Here is a 15,456-nt window from a genome sequence, read left to right as displayed (position 1 = left end):
CAGACTCTTCTGCAGGTCAATATTCAATGCACGCAGCTCTTTCACTTCAGCTTTCAGTCTTTCGTTATCGCCTGCACTGCATGCACAGGTATTGCAAGGCGAAGTATCAGTGCCCCGTTCCCCCTTCTGTGCAATTTCTCGTTGCAGGTCATCCAGCACTTCTTCACTGCCTGCAGCTCACTGCGCAATATGTCGCAAGTTATTTGAAGGCATACAGCATCTCCCGACTGCTCCTCACTGTCGTCCACGAGCTCTGTATCGTGCTTCTTTTGAACTTCTTTGCGCAACTTTTTAGTCGGCTGCGCTACCTGCAATTCAGAATTTATTGAGAGTCACTGCAATGTACTCACATTATAGCAAACCAAGAAAACATTGATACAGCTAAGAGAAAAGACAGAGTTGGGATATTTTGCGACAAAAAGACAATAGAGGAATGATCAGATGCCTATATACAGCCGTAACATGACGTTATAAATAGGGTTACATTGCTTTTATGAGCCGGTAAGTCTAGAGTGACAAACTGGTGAAGCATATTTCAGTTTAGTTTGAATGAATATATCTTAATTCTTAGTTCCCATATTCATCCACTACCCAATGATAGTTATTCCATGGCTGCATGCGCATTTAGGCACAGGATAGGCTGAAATGAAAAAAAAAGTCATTTTTGGTTTTCCACTAACAAGAAATAATGATCCCTTTCCGTACATTATTTCACCACTTTCTGCCCTGCAGCAGAGCTAGAACGACCCGGTTTTTTGCAAGCAAATAGTAATATTTCCTATTTATTCATGTAAAACTGTTGTCTGGGCTAGTTGCTTCACGCTTGTAGATGTAATGAAAACGGTGTAACGAACGAGGACAACGGTATAACACTTTTGTCCATGCTGTTTTCATTACATGCCCTATTTCCACAGAGCTTTAATTTCGTCACGTCTGGGCTATAAATTATGATGTGAAAAGCACAACTGGCAATTTTCTTAAGCTCAGCTGGACCTTTAACACCCGTCAGGCTAAGAAAAAAAGGCACGATGTGAATTTTATTGAACGCTGGCATGGCTTGCTCAGCGTTTTTTTCTTTATTCGTATGAGGCATGCCATTTTCTCACTCGTATGTTAGTTTGAAATTCGCCGTAGATTAAGCTTCAAGGCTTCGATAACATGCACAAGGCTATTGAGGCAAAGTGTTTCCGCAAAGTTTGCTGCCAACAGAACGCCTGTCGCAAGCTTTGTATGAAAAACTGCGAGATTTGGGATAGATGGTGAATGAGCTTTGCGCATAAATACTCTCTCAAATCAGTTCATGCCATAAAGTCTGCTTTCCAGCAACTGCACAACCACAGCTTCTCGAAAAGCGTTTTCATGAGCGAACACAAAAAAAATTGCCTGCTGTCCTTTTTTTCCATTCCCCAGCTCCGGTGCTTTATTATTGATGGCAAATGCCGGTGCTAGCAAATATTGTTTTCCGTTCTTATTAATAATATTTTAGTAAAACCACTTACTACTACTATACTAATACTACTACTACTACTACTACAAAAAATGCCTACGTGCCATTTAAACACATTATACGGGAGTTCACATCAAAGAATACCTTTCTTCAAGTGCTCTTCTCAGTATTGCGATCTTAAGACTCAGCACTCACATTCAGTGATAGCAGGGCGACTCGAATTTGCATCTTGCATCCTGTGACATCGCCATCGCCAAACCAAGGCATCTAGAATACTACCTCGATGTTACCGTCTCAAGCCGACTTAAAACAAACCTAACAGTCACACATGCTGTCAGTCTAATGTTCGTAGTAAGTGGACTGCCTGTATTGTAAGTGAGGTGCCATGACGCGCGCAATGCTAATCCACGCGCCAGCGCCTAGTGTGCTTCCCAACGCCCTTCGAATCCAGCGCACTAGCTGCCAAGTGACGTGGCAGGACACAGCAAACCCTCTCCCTCCTCCTCTTTCACTATGCATGCCGGCGTGAAAGCCGGCTGGGCCTTACGCCGCGCCGTGCCAAGGGCCGTGCTGCTGTTGTTCGTGTGCAGTTTGTGTCTGATTTCAAAATCGTTTCTTAAACTTGCGTAAGGGTTTCCTTCTTATCGTAGCTGGCGCCGCGTGTCAGTAATGCAGCCGTTCACGTAATTTTTGAAAAATTGACAACGCCCAGAAGCATGTAGCCGTTTCATCTTGGCAACACGTTGGACTTCAACCATAGCAACCCCTGCAGCTTTTTTCGTACAGCAGCCGCGAAGCAAGAGAAGAAAGCGGTTACTGGAAGGCGTCGAGTCTTCGTTTCCAGGTGAGACCCATAGTGTAGCGCAGAAGTGCGTGCAATATGCGACCACAAAAATAAACGAGCGAGCACAAAGGCGTGAAGAAACGGAAGGGACGTGGCTCTGTCAGCTCTGTCCTGTTCGTTTCTCTTCGGCATTGCGTGTGAGTCACTGGTTGTTTCCGCGGCAGCAAAGTGCATTCCACATCGAATCATCAACCTGCTGGTCTGTCAGTGTTCACAGTGTATGCGTTGCGATGCGAGCGCCGAGGTGTATGCATAGATGCGTTTGCTAAATGGCAGGCACGCGTAGGAGTCCTAAATGTAAATGTATCAAAAGTATACCGCTTAGCAAGACGCGTGACTGTTTTGGCCTTTCGTTAAGGTGCTTCCCCGTTTTTCTGTTCATTATTCGACGTGGGACGTGATCGTGCACTGCCTGCACGCGTGATTTTTGACGCCACTATCGGCCTGTTGCGGACTGCCGTTAGCGTGCGCCGATCGGTCTATGCAGCGTTGTGTTATTCGCTACGCGTATATACGTCTTTATAGTGATCTGATGTGGCGGCTTAAGGTTATAACACACCTCTGCGATCCGATTATACCACCTGTCAAGCTCAGAGTGGGAGGGGTGTGACGCGTGAAGGCATGCAAGCGACTGAGTGAATTGAGCCACGCGTTGTTGCGATACCCCAACAGTGAGCTGGCTGCTCGATCACTTTTGTAGCTTTCGTAACGTTGCCGGCAGCTGTAAAGTTATTTTGGTTGCAGGCGGGCGTAGAAAAAATCATTGCTAAATGTTGACGAAGAAGTAGCCCTAGAACAGGTGCGCTTTGTAGTCCTTTCAAATTAAGTGGTTTTGAATAACCTAAGTAGTATATATCTTATCATAAAAACTAGAGCGAGCAAGTGGCGTTATGTACTTGAAGTTTGGTTATTTCAACATTTTCTTCTAGTTGTGTGAAATGCCAGCAATACAAATAGTTATCAGGAAGCGCCAGACATTGTGGGTGCAAAAATGCTGAGCTGGAAATTATGATGTTATGCAGGTGAAGTGCCTGCTCTTCAAAAGTTGAGGTCTGAAAAGGGCTTCATCGGAGAGGATGTCTTCACTGTCCAGATTTGTGGCTGTTCTTGTCTGTGTCCGTTCAGCGTACATTTCAGATAACAGGTATGTGTCGAGTTTTCTGAGATCTGTTTTTTTTACCTCTGTGTTAAGATCAGTGTGTTGCAATGTCTGCTTTCGACCAGAATGTTTATGGCATCTATTGGCAATCTCCTGTTAAAAATAACCTGTGTCTCTTCTCAATAATTCATCTTAAGAGAGTGCCACTTCCATGCTCAGAAAAAAGCAATGCTTAAATTCAGGGGGTCTCGGCTGGCCTCAAAAGCCCTACCAAGACTAACGAGGTATCTGAGGCTTCCCGCACCAGAATGTAGGGAGCGTATGAATCCGAAGCAAGCAACAAATTTTCTTTTTCTTGTTTGTGGTGGTTGGAACATTTCTCCTTTCATTTCTAAAATTTCGCGGTGATTTCTAGCAAGAATCATTAACATGTTTTCTTAAAGCCGAGACGGTAAAGATGCAAAGTTGACAGCACAGTACACAGGCTGGAAGAAAAGGGTAAACCCGCACTCTCCTACCACAAGCCAGTCCAGAGCTGGCCGCTCTACTCCAAGGCTACACAGCAACAACGAGCACACTGCTATAGCCTCAGCTCAGCCACTTTCTCTCTCTCCCTCTCTAGTTCCCACCCCACCTGTTCTCGAGTCACTAGAGACCCACTTCAATGCAGCCAGGCTTTAAAAAACACCAATATGAAGTATTGGGCTACAGAGCAGCATTTCAAGGTGATATTACAGCATGAGAACAACGCTTTTGTCCTTTTTTCCTCTAGTACCCATCTCACATGGCAATCCTCATAGACAATTATAGCAGAACGATAACCATGTCTGCTGCAGGAAAATCGTATTATTTCACTTGGTGAAAAGAATATAAATGGTGTTATGTAGTGCAGCTATGAATGCGCCTCAAAGAAGAAACCTTAATTGGATTTGACAGCTTCTCTTGCAAGCTTCTCTTCTGCGGCCTCTCACTGTATAACAAAAGAAAGAAAACAGCTAATTTTAGCACAAACTACACAGAAAGATCAGTCAGGACAGTGCCCGTTCTGTTTGTTCTTTCTGTGTGGTTTCTGTAAAAGTTAGTGATGTTTTTACTTTTGTTACAGGAAGTTACACCAATTAGCGCAGCAAGAGGTACTGTTAAACCAACCGCTCACTGTAGTTGCAATATTTTCACTGCGTCTAGATCTGAATCGAAAATATGCCCCGTCTACTGGAAAGTATTTCAAGGTATGTTCAAATATAGCCTCCGCACAAGAAAATTAAAGTGCTAAACGAAAATGTGAATGTTCGCATAAATTGCTACCTCGGTTATTATCTTGGTGAGTTCTGAATTTTTTGCCATTTCACTTGCTTGGTGATGCCACTGTGCAAGTTCAGTGAATATACTTGCTCTAATACACATACAGAAAATAGGAGCTTGCAGTGACCTGTTTGACTCAGCGTTTCGGCATGTTACCTGATATCACAGTTAAACAAAGCTTGTAAGAAACTGCATATACTAAGGCCACCAGATGTTTGCTTGCGTCTACTTTCAAATGATGCCTTAAACATTACTGTACATAGATCACTCTGTGATATTTGCTCTATGACTGCTAAATAATTTATAATTGTTTTTCTCCTTGTTTCAGTATTATCAACCGAGCGATGGCTGCGACGTGTACTGGTTTTCAGGTCATGTCAAAAGCAAGAAAGCTGGTAATATAACCGCTTATATGGCAATTGTTGTAAGTCCAGCTTTTGAAACAGGCTGTTTTAGGTGTTGTTTAATAAAACTGCATATCAACGTTTATGTTGTAGACTTTTCTATACCTCAGCTTACCTAAAGGCCATCTAGGCATTACAGCCATCATTAGGCTGATCAAGCTAAACATGAGGGAAGGAAATGGAATTACATATTATATAATGGTAGGAAAATACCACTTATGGATTCATGTATCCTAATGTCTATTGCAGCATTGAAAAAATGTGACCAAGATTACGTGTTTGTAGTCCTTGAAACTAATTTTTTTGTGCTGCCCATTTTACTGTTCTCAATTTGCAGAGGTAGCAGTGTTTGGTCCTGCTCGCCTTCTTTTTGTTGTCCTCTTTCTATTCATTGGTTGTGAATAGTTTTCCTGTGTTATTTTGTGTTGTGTCATCGCGTAGTGCATCCTCCTTTTTTGTTTGTGCATCACATCTTTTCAGTGTTCATATTTTGTGACAGGCCCCATAACAGCTTGCAGCTTTCCTTTCATTTTTTCCTTCTGCTCTTACGGTGCTCATGGTACTAGACAAAATATAATTTACTGAAAGGCTGAATTTTAAATTGTACAGAATAATTTAGGTGCCCTCTTCCTTTTCAGCATATGTCATTAATGGTGATGCCTATTGCTGCCAAGAATCTTACATTCACACAAATTTGTTTCGCAAGTGTAGGGCATGTTTTGCTCTCATGTAGAGTTTGTGCAATTACAGTGTATAGTTTGTGCATGGTCTCTTAGTTGGTGACTGACACAGTGGCCTCGTTGGCTGACTTTTGTATTATTATGAGGGGTTAGAATTCGTTTTTCTCTCTTCTGATGAGCGTTTGCGGGAGTTTTTTATGCCTTCTTCAACGCTCATATCTTTTTTTGCTATAGTTAGGACACTGAGGCTCAAATCATCGAGCATCTGGGGCTAAAATACCACTATAACTTCGTGCAGTTTGTCAGCTTTTTTTATGATGTGCACAAATGTGCAAGTGGGGAATAATATCAGGTCTCAGTGGTCCTTCTTTTGCTTTTGCTTCTCAACCTTTATGCCAGATATCAGATTTTGGAGGATAGTTTGTCACCGCCTTCATCATTGAAGTAGGTAGCACAATGTACCAGCCGTCATTATAACTAAGCACCCCACCCCCACTTATTGAGCATACCAAAGCTGAGATCTGAAGGAAACTTGAATGAATATGGACACCTGAAGTTGTATTTTTGCAACCATAATGTTACAGACCGCTTGAAAATTTCCTTAAGCTATTGGGTTCAAGTCATGTTTTTGCTTGCTGTCAAACTTGCTGCATGGCACTCTCTTGTGTAAATGAGTATAACAGCAGGAAAAGGCAGCCTGGTCCTTCATGGAATGTGATTGGTGCACATCAGAATTTTGCAAATCATGTGGGCCATATGGGAGGTTGTGTTAAGAATTATTGAAGCATGGAAATGAAAATGATGATGCACACTTAATACCATTTTGTGGTCCATGACCAATTTCTGTCTTTTAAAGGCACTGGTCCATCGGAGCCGCTGGAAACCTTTTGTGTGAAGGAAAGGAATACTGATTATACTCATGACAATTTATTGATTGTGCAAAATTTAAAAATGACCATTTACTACTTCCTAATGAACATGTACTCTCTAGTGTCAAATAAGGTGTAATGACGGAAATTTTCTGTAATTTTTCTTTGCACTTCAGTTTTGTTTCTATTTATATTTTGTATTTCTTAGCATGAACACCACAGGCCATGCACTCCTCTAATATTTTGTATAAAGTAACAGTGGCGGGACCAGCGTCTCTGTGTGTGGGCGTTCGTTGAACACTATTCTTAGCCACTAAGTTGTTTGCCTTGGACTGTATCAATAGCTCATGCGCTTCTAGCTGAAAAACATGTTAAGTAATGTTTCATTCAATTTTGACTACAAGAAATTTGCTAACTAGGCAGCATTTTGAGGGCACATTAGCTTCCGTGCAGGTCAACCGGCATTATTACCTTGCTTGACAAGGGCATGGCCAAGAACTGTAATTAGAAAATTCCTCTTAAGGGACACTGCGAGTTGATTTAAACACTGCCAGTGCTCCTACTATTGTTGTTTTTAGTATTTGCTGCCACACATACTAATTTGCGATTATCAAGGACAAAGTGAATATTTCTTCAATAATTGTGCAGTTTAAGTTGCAAGTTCTAAATGGCAAAGCAAGCGGTTGCCTTTTGTACTTCACACTGCTATCATAACTCACCACTATTGCATGGCACCATCAACGTCAAGGTGTAAGTCTTGTGTTGGCAATAAACAAAATGATTTCTTACCTTCTTGCTTCAACAGGTGTTAAAGCATACTGCCGCTCTGAAGTATACAAATACGATTAATATCAAATTCTTGGCTTCGAATATGGCTAAGAATTTTTATACGCGTGTTCTTTTTTCTCTAGGTGTATCTGGATTCAAGGTAGAGAAGGCAATGTCTGACATTATCAATGGAATGCCAAAGATGCAATAGATCACAAGAGGACTGCCATTACCATCTGGTCAACAGAAGCAGTTGTACAATGCAGTTCCCGTGGCAAGTGCTCAGGAGGTGACAGCGGAAGGCAAGGAAAAGGTTCTGCACAAGCCTAAGCATAGAGGGCTGGGATAGTTATTTTTGAGAATATTCATGAGACATCATTCCAGCACAAAAACTCTATGCCTAACTGCGTGCAGGTGCCAGCTGATGAAATGCTGCTGCCATCAAAACCGGCGCAGCGAAATTGGTGGATGTTCTTCCACCTGTCTCGACATCAGGAGTGCTTGCCGTTTTACACCATTTGACGAGCGTTAGCAGGGATCTCTAAATTTTGCTCAAGGTAGAATGTCCAAACTAACAGCATATCTATCAAAACATTGTACGGTACACCTACCACACCAAATCGATTGGTATACCGACCTCACCAGGAAACACTAAACCAAAGCACACCAGAACCGGTGTCAGACAACCGGTTAACAGCACCGAACACCTGACCACAACACAGTAACACACACCGCACTACGATACATCATTGCTCGTGTCCGAAATCCCGGCCTGGTCGGAACACCCGATACGGTCACACCAGAAAACACTACACCAGGTCACACCAGAACCCGTGTCTGAAAAGCCGCTTGGATTTAAACACCAGAAACAGGCTGGTGTTTTTTTCTACTGGGTATATTGCATTTCTTTCAATTGTGCCTATAAACTACTGGAAAGGGATTGATTGCTTTGAATATAATTTTGATGCATAGTGTTTTGTTCAGGTGTAGTTTAACTTGAGCCCTCTACATATGGTGAGTCCACTTCAGATTAAGTTGGGACTTCGAAATTCCCTCGTGTTGCGTTTGGATTTGTAGACTCGAAAGCTTCATTTTGTACAAGTCTAGTTGAATGAGCATTTGCTGTACATAATATCTAGCCTACTACAAGAAATTAGCACAAGCATTAGCATTTCTGTGCATAGTGGCAGCTGATGGTTATGTGCTTACATCAATCATGTAGCTCCAGACTACAATTTTGTCATGGCTCAAGGTGGCCTTAATGGCTTCACTTTTTCCCCATGTCTTATTGTTTGGGAAGCAAGTGCCACAGAGTCATGCATAAAAGAAAGTTAATATGGTGATGCAAAGATGGGGGTGTAGAAGACAAAAGAGGATTCTGTTATCGTTAGGCTGATTCACACCACTGTGATCATAGGTCTGTGTGAGTCCTCTGTATGATCCTGTTCTACATGCTTCTGATTTTTCTTGACTTGCACATGGTTCCTCAAAGAGGGAGTTCTATTAAAGATTCATTGTATGGGTTTCATGCAATAGTTCGCTTTGTATAATCTGTATAATCAATTTCAGATCAAATCCTAGCACTCTTTAGGGGTGAGATAGCTGATGAGGCTACAAAACTTATGAAGACTGGAGTGGAGACTCCTGCGGCCTTCAGGTATACATTGGAGGGGCGGGGCGAAAAACGAACATTTAAGAACCTACGGCTCTACAGCTCAATTGTTGATAAGAACATGTGAATCTTCTGAAGGTTGAAATTCTGTGAACACACCATCTAATTGCAGGAAAAAGGTACTTTCAATCCACCTGGCGTGGTTTCAGTTTTTCCGTTATTAATTATTGAGTAGGCATCTAAATTTAAAGGACTATAGGTACCAAATTTTTGCTTATAATTGGTTTTTTGGGGAAAGGAAATGGCGCAGTATCTGTCTCATATATCGTTGGACACCTGAACCGCGCCGCAAGGGAAGGGATAAAGGAGGGAGCGAAAGAAGAAAGGAAGGAAGAGGTGCCGTAGTGGAGGGCTCCGGAATAATTTCGACCACCTGGGCATCTTTAACGTGCACTGACATCGCACAGCACACGGGCGCCTTAGCGTTTTTCCTCCATAAAAAAACAAAAAAACGCTAAGGCGCCGAGCAGTTGCCTAGCAGTGTTTTGATTTGTTCTTGATATCATAATTCTTCCTAAAACTTTCTAAATACTGTATGCACACAAAACCTTATTTCAGTGTAATAAATACCATGTTTCAGGAGAAAACAATTGGCAGTGGCTTAGCTCGGCTATGCCAAGATGTACGCAGCGAGAGGTGCGTTTCCCTGGCTGAGCTTCTCGCGGTCACTGTATGTTTAGCAATGAGAGACATTGGGCTCCTTCTCGACGGCTGTGAGCCAGTCTGGCATCTTCGTTTGGCAAGCTGTTTCTCTCTCTGTTCGGGCATCTCCGCTACTGTCTTAGCCTTCTTACGCTCATTCTCTCTTTGTCGAGTAGGCAAGTTCCAGGCGACAACCTCAGGATCGGAAGAGAATCTCCTCTTGTCTATACCGCCGTTTAGCAGCGGTTGGACTCTACTCAGCATCCATGTGAAACGTTGTGATACAGCCGCCCATTACATCTCCGCCTTTTATACGCCATGCTGCGCACGCGACGCGCGGTTCGGGTGATAAAGCGGCCTTGCGGCGAGGCCGACACGAAGCGCGTGGCGCACCTGTGGGAACTCTCTGGTTACCATGCTATCGACGCATGCGCCCAACTGTTCATCCGAGAGACTATGGTGGAGCGGGCGCCCGGCTGTCGCCGCATCTGATGCTCCTCTGATGCATCTGATGCGCCATAGTAACGGCATTTGCACGGCTCCCAGCCACAGCGAAATGCTCGACTGGTAGCTCCGTGCAGCTCCAGCTACAAAAGTTATGACCGGGAGGTTTAAGGCAGCGGGAAGAGATGCTGATCAGTTTGTGTCGCCGCCGTTTCAAATCCTGCTCAGGGCAGGTATTTGCCGTTGGTGACCATTCGGACTAAAAGTTTTTGAATATTTCGGATAAGTTCGTCCTAATGTTTGTAGTAAGTTTCTCCCTCATATTCGGATTCAGGTTAAGACGATGGTCCTATTACGTGTCGACAGCGGTACTTGAAAGTAATTTAAGCTTAAAACACGCTTTCGTCTATTGCGGGTGGAGGTTTTTTTGCGCGGCATTTATATCACGCAATACCAGTCACCCCGGCTAACCACCTTTGTAAAATTTATTGCGCGGTAGAATTGAAAGCAAGCTCTGCCAGCAGCACGGTGGTTGCTCCTCTTATACGGATACATGCAGGTGAGCGGTGCGTCTCTCCATCCGACGCATCGTTCTTTGCCGGCGAATCTGTGCAGACCGACGTCGGCTTACTTCGGCTAGCATCAGTGGCTGGCTTTGCGTTGTCCGTGCGCAATGTTAGCGGGAGCGAGCTTTGCAGTTCCCTGTATGCGCTATATCTATGTCTGGCGCATAACTGCCTCTGTAACCGATACGTCATAAAATCTGAAACAACCAAGACAACGCATTCGCATGTCCGTTTTGGGAGGTTTGACGTGACGGCCAGTTGTAAGGCACGCATCATAGGATGTGCAACCTTTTAAGGACTGCAAATCGTCGTTTCAGTACAAGAGTTGACACAAAACAATTATCACCTACTTTGTTTTATGCCAAAGAATTCTTTCTAGAGAACATGTGGTCGACTGAATGAATTCCTTTTTCCTGCGAAATTGGTCCAATTCAAGACGTGCAATCTTGTGTCACGAAAACATTTATTCTTGAATGCTTCCCTTCTGCTCTAGCATTTTTCTCCGTACGAAGGCGATTCACAAAGTAATGCCTCCAAGCCCACAACATAGCCAATAGCACTGCAAACATTTTGAACTTAATCATTAATGCACTGAAGTTTAAACTCTAGAATGTAACCTGTATTAACCTTCCTATTTCTTCTCGTTCCACCGCAATCAAGCAGACTATGTCATTCAGTCCGGCTGAAATAGCTGGCTGTAACTGAATTTCGCTCTGTGGAAGGTTGTGCGCCCGTCAATAGTCATCTCATTCTGAGTGCAGTTTACGGAGATGCCTGTATTGCCGTCAGCACTGTGCGGTGTAGGGCAAGGAGTGCGAAGGACCAAGACCCCGCCGCATCAAATCAGTGGGATAAGCATCGAAATGGAAGGCCCTCAACGGCCTGTGATAAGGACCAACAACATCAGGTGCACAAGTTGCTTAGGGTAATCGCAGGAGCAAACAACACGAGATCGCAACAACACTCGCCATTTTCATTGGTTCTGTGAATGACATCATTGAGGACCTCCTGCGTTACGAGACATTAGGTTCAACGACAAGTGACGCCTGACAGGGGAGTCGAGGAAGTCGATCTGTCAGCAGCTGCTTCTGCGATATGAACAGGTAGGTGAGGACTCTCTTCGCAGAAATTTTACTGGCGATAAGTAGTGGACACACCAATGGGATCCGGAAGCGATGCTTCAATCACTGGAGTACCGCAACACATGCTCTCCTGTCCCACAAAAATTGAAGGTTGTGTCATCGGCTGCCATAGTGTTGTTGAGTCTTCTGAGATTGGGATGACGTGTCGTGCATACAGAATTTCTGCCACGCAGTGAGACAAACTCAGACTGCTACTTCGCAGTCACTGGCAAAGATATTCGAAAACAGGCATTTTTTGCCACCAAAACAATGCTCGTTCGCACACAAGCCGTAGAACTCAGGAAGCACTTCTGCGCTTGAGGTTCACGGACATTGTCTCATCGTCACTTTGGTCCGCATCTTGTTCCCTGAAAATTTTGGCTCTTCCCAAACTTAAGGATCACTTCATGGGCCAAAGCTGGATTTGTAACGCGCAGATGGAAGCAGCAGTTCGCCAATGGTGTCGCCGGCAGCCAACAAAATTCTAGCCGACGGCATGAAAAACCTTGATTTGCGTTGTTGCAAGTGCGCCGCCTATAAATGGTAATATGTTGAATCATAATGCCATCATTTGTAGCTCTCTTTGCAAGCTTTCCACTCATCGATGTATCGGTGCGTTCTGTCAAACACAAAGGTATCGCCTTGGATTCATTACTTTTTGAACTGTCCTCGTAATTGCTCTATGCAATTAACAGGTGGACTAAAAATAACGTTGTAGTTATCGATTACTTTGTGTAGTTGTCCAGTAACTATTCTTGAGCTGAAACTAGATTTCGGATGCAGTGGTTGCAGTTACAATCGGTAAATTGTTGTTTTCGGTAACATATGTATGCGAGTCTGGTCACAAGTGAAGGACTCAGCGTGTGTCAGTTGTTCCTCTCTAAGCTTAGTGCCATTTTGTTGTGCATTCTCGACGTGTCTAGCCGCTTTTACTAACCTTGCAGCGGACTCGGTAAAAGTGGGAGTCCGTTCAGCAGGTATATTCATCAATTTAAATCTTTTCGGCGCTTCCCTGAAAGATGCACTAAAGACGAATCTAAACTCCTATTTTTACAGCGGGAACAATATATACATGCTCCGGGCAATGTTATTAACTTTGAGTTATTATTCTGTGCGGCCGATTGCGCTAATTAGATTGAATTGAATGTCTCGGCTTCCGCTTTTTTTTTAACTCAGCGCAGGAGGAAGGCGGAGTCAACCAGCGCGACAGCAAGTCCCGTGGCGGCTTCGCTTTATCTTTTACTTCGTTTTTTAAGTTTCTGTGAATAAACATTTTCAGTTACAGACAATATAGCCGCAAATTAGGCCCACAAAAATAAAAATACACGTGGACTCTTTGATTTACGTATCTCTCTGCCGATGGCAGAGCGGCATGCCGCCACGGGACTGGATGACGCGTTGGTTGACTCCTCCTACCTACCGCGTTGAGTTCAAAAAATAGCGGGAGCAGGGACGTTTAATCGAATTTAATTAGGGCAATCGGCCGCACAAGACAATAATTCCAAGTTTCTAAGAATGCCTGGAACGTGTAGATAGAGTTGCCGCGGTAAAAAGACGAGTTCAGATTCCTCTTTAGTGCACCTTTAACTAATAAAGAGGCCTACTAATAGGCCCAACTACCCATCTTTACTTGCCTTGCTAAACTTTAATCTACTAAATGCTATCATGATTTTTAGAACCCATTGCAGGTGGTGATTTTATAAACAATGTGATCAAAAAAATCATTCGATGAGTGGCGCAATACGCCTTAACTTCTGTCCGCAGTGTACTTACACCTTGCATCTCATTTTGACAGCCCCCTGGGCATGCAAAGCTGGATCTTAGCACTTATTTGACATTTTTAGGATCTCCCAACCCCAAATCAAAGGAGAGAACATTACTTCTCCCCCCACACCTTGCTGTAAAAAGCAACAAAGAACTGTTTAAAAAAAACGAACATCATAGAGCGCTGCTGTTGTGTATCCTAAGGGATAAACTGGAGCCCACTAGATCGCACTACACGTACCTCAACTCAAATCGACTCACATCGACATTTACATCGAATCACCCCTGCGCCACTTCAATCCCCGCGAGGATGAAAGAGGTTCCTCCTTCTCACCCGCAATCCATTTATAGGCTGTTAAAATTGCAACATGCTGGCCCTTCCAGCTTAAGCCTTTGCCGTGACTATACCGTCCCCCAGTTACGGCATCAGGGAGGATACATTCAAGCCCGCAAAAATAGGCGTCCTGACTCGCATATACAAATGACGCATTGTCAGTGCATATCACAACATGTGAACTGAGCAATAATGTATTCAGGTTCATGGGTATCTAATGACGTCAAGCAAGAGTGCTGAAACATTTTCTTTTTCCACACGGCCGTGCATTTACGTCAGGCCTAGAATCAAGGGCGCGATCCCGCGCTTTGTTCTGATAGCATCCTTAGGCGGTATATCGAACGCGGCCGCGGAAAGAATGCACGCACCTGTGAAACACGAACTCACGCAGACATAAGCCATGAGCCGCAGCAGATGACTGAAGCGCAGCTTCCTGCATCGATCAGTGTTTCAGAAGCGCATCCAGGCCTTAGCCCTACCAGCTGTACGGTGGTGGCGTTAGTGCTGGGAGGCACCACAGATGACACCACCGACATAGGTACCACGCTCAGCCAAGGAGAACGCACAAGGAGTTCAAGAGAGGCGCTTTTTAGTTCAAAGCCGATGCGGGTCGTTGGCTGCAACAGGAATATAAATTCGACTAAACTGCAAATAACTATAGTAGCAAACACTCCAGCGCATAAAAAAAATCCACCTGTTTTTAACACACAGGGAAGCGGGCAGGTATCGACAGGATTGGTTGCATTATGTGATGGGGCAGTAAATCAGTTCACCAGGGCGATTTCTCGCGAGAAGGATGATTTAATTAGCCGCATTTCGGTCTTCCCATTGCAACCCTGAATACGTAACTCCTATATGCAAGCACCGTTAGGTAGCAGAAAAAGATTCACTGCCGAGCATGCGATGTAAAGCTTGGTTGTCAAGTTAGCTTTTACGTTGATCGCCTTCCTACTGACCTAGAATTTCATTTCGTTATAAATCTTATTTTGGGTGGAGGCTGTCCACAGAGGTGGATTGAGAAATACTTGTAGGTGGCAAATGCATTTTTTCCTAGGGTTTTCGGAGGTTCACCCACCGGAAGTTTCTCCGGAAGAAATTTCCTGGCTCGCAAGGCGCAGCAAAAATACCCCGATAAACTCCTATCGGCAAAGGGCATTGGGTAGTGGAAGCTTCAGATACACACGCAGATAGCGGCTTCCAACAGAGCGATGACAATACTGCCAACGTAGTGGAAATGTGGACTATGGCTCTATGTCACTGTTTCTATCATTCTTATTATTATCTTCGTTATCACTAACGCTCACTGTGCTTAGAAATTGGAGACCAGCAAGGAACTGAGGAATCCTAATCAACGAGAGTTGCAACTGAGCTCCTTTGCAGTTCGTATTGGCAAGCTGCGAAAAGATCTACGAAGGATAGAGCCCAGGTAAGCCCAATTCCTGGCAGTATGCTCGTAAAGACAGCCTACGCTGAAATACTGCGTTCAAAGCCACATTACGG

At 44.0% G+C, this 15,456-nt stretch overlaps 1 protein-coding gene across 1 annotated transcript in view; it reads right to left on the bottom strand.

Moving 5' to 3' along the window:
- LOC144123500 (uncharacterized) overlaps positions 1–14,492 on the bottom strand; it is a 28,614-nt gene extending 14,122 nt beyond the window's left edge. Inside the window, exons 1-2 of the mRNA XM_077656319.1 lie at positions 14,445–14,492; positions 216–308 (exon numbers count right to left, since the gene is read on the bottom strand). Of these exons, the coding sequence (XP_077512445.1) occupies positions 216–308; positions 14,445–14,492 (141 nt within the window). The remainder of the gene's footprint in view (positions 1–215; positions 309–14,444) is intronic.
- Positions 14,493–15,456: the final 964 nt, after the last annotated feature.

The sequence above is a fragment of the Amblyomma americanum genome, chromosome 1 (assembly GCF_052857255.1).
Source record: "Amblyomma americanum isolate KBUSLIRL-KWMA chromosome 1, ASM5285725v1, whole genome shotgun sequence".
NCBI classification, from domain to species: Eukaryota; Metazoa; Arthropoda; class Arachnida; order Ixodida; family Ixodidae; genus Amblyomma; species Amblyomma americanum.
Note: the sequence above shows the minus strand (reverse complement) of the source record. Positions and strands in the feature narration are given on the sequence as shown.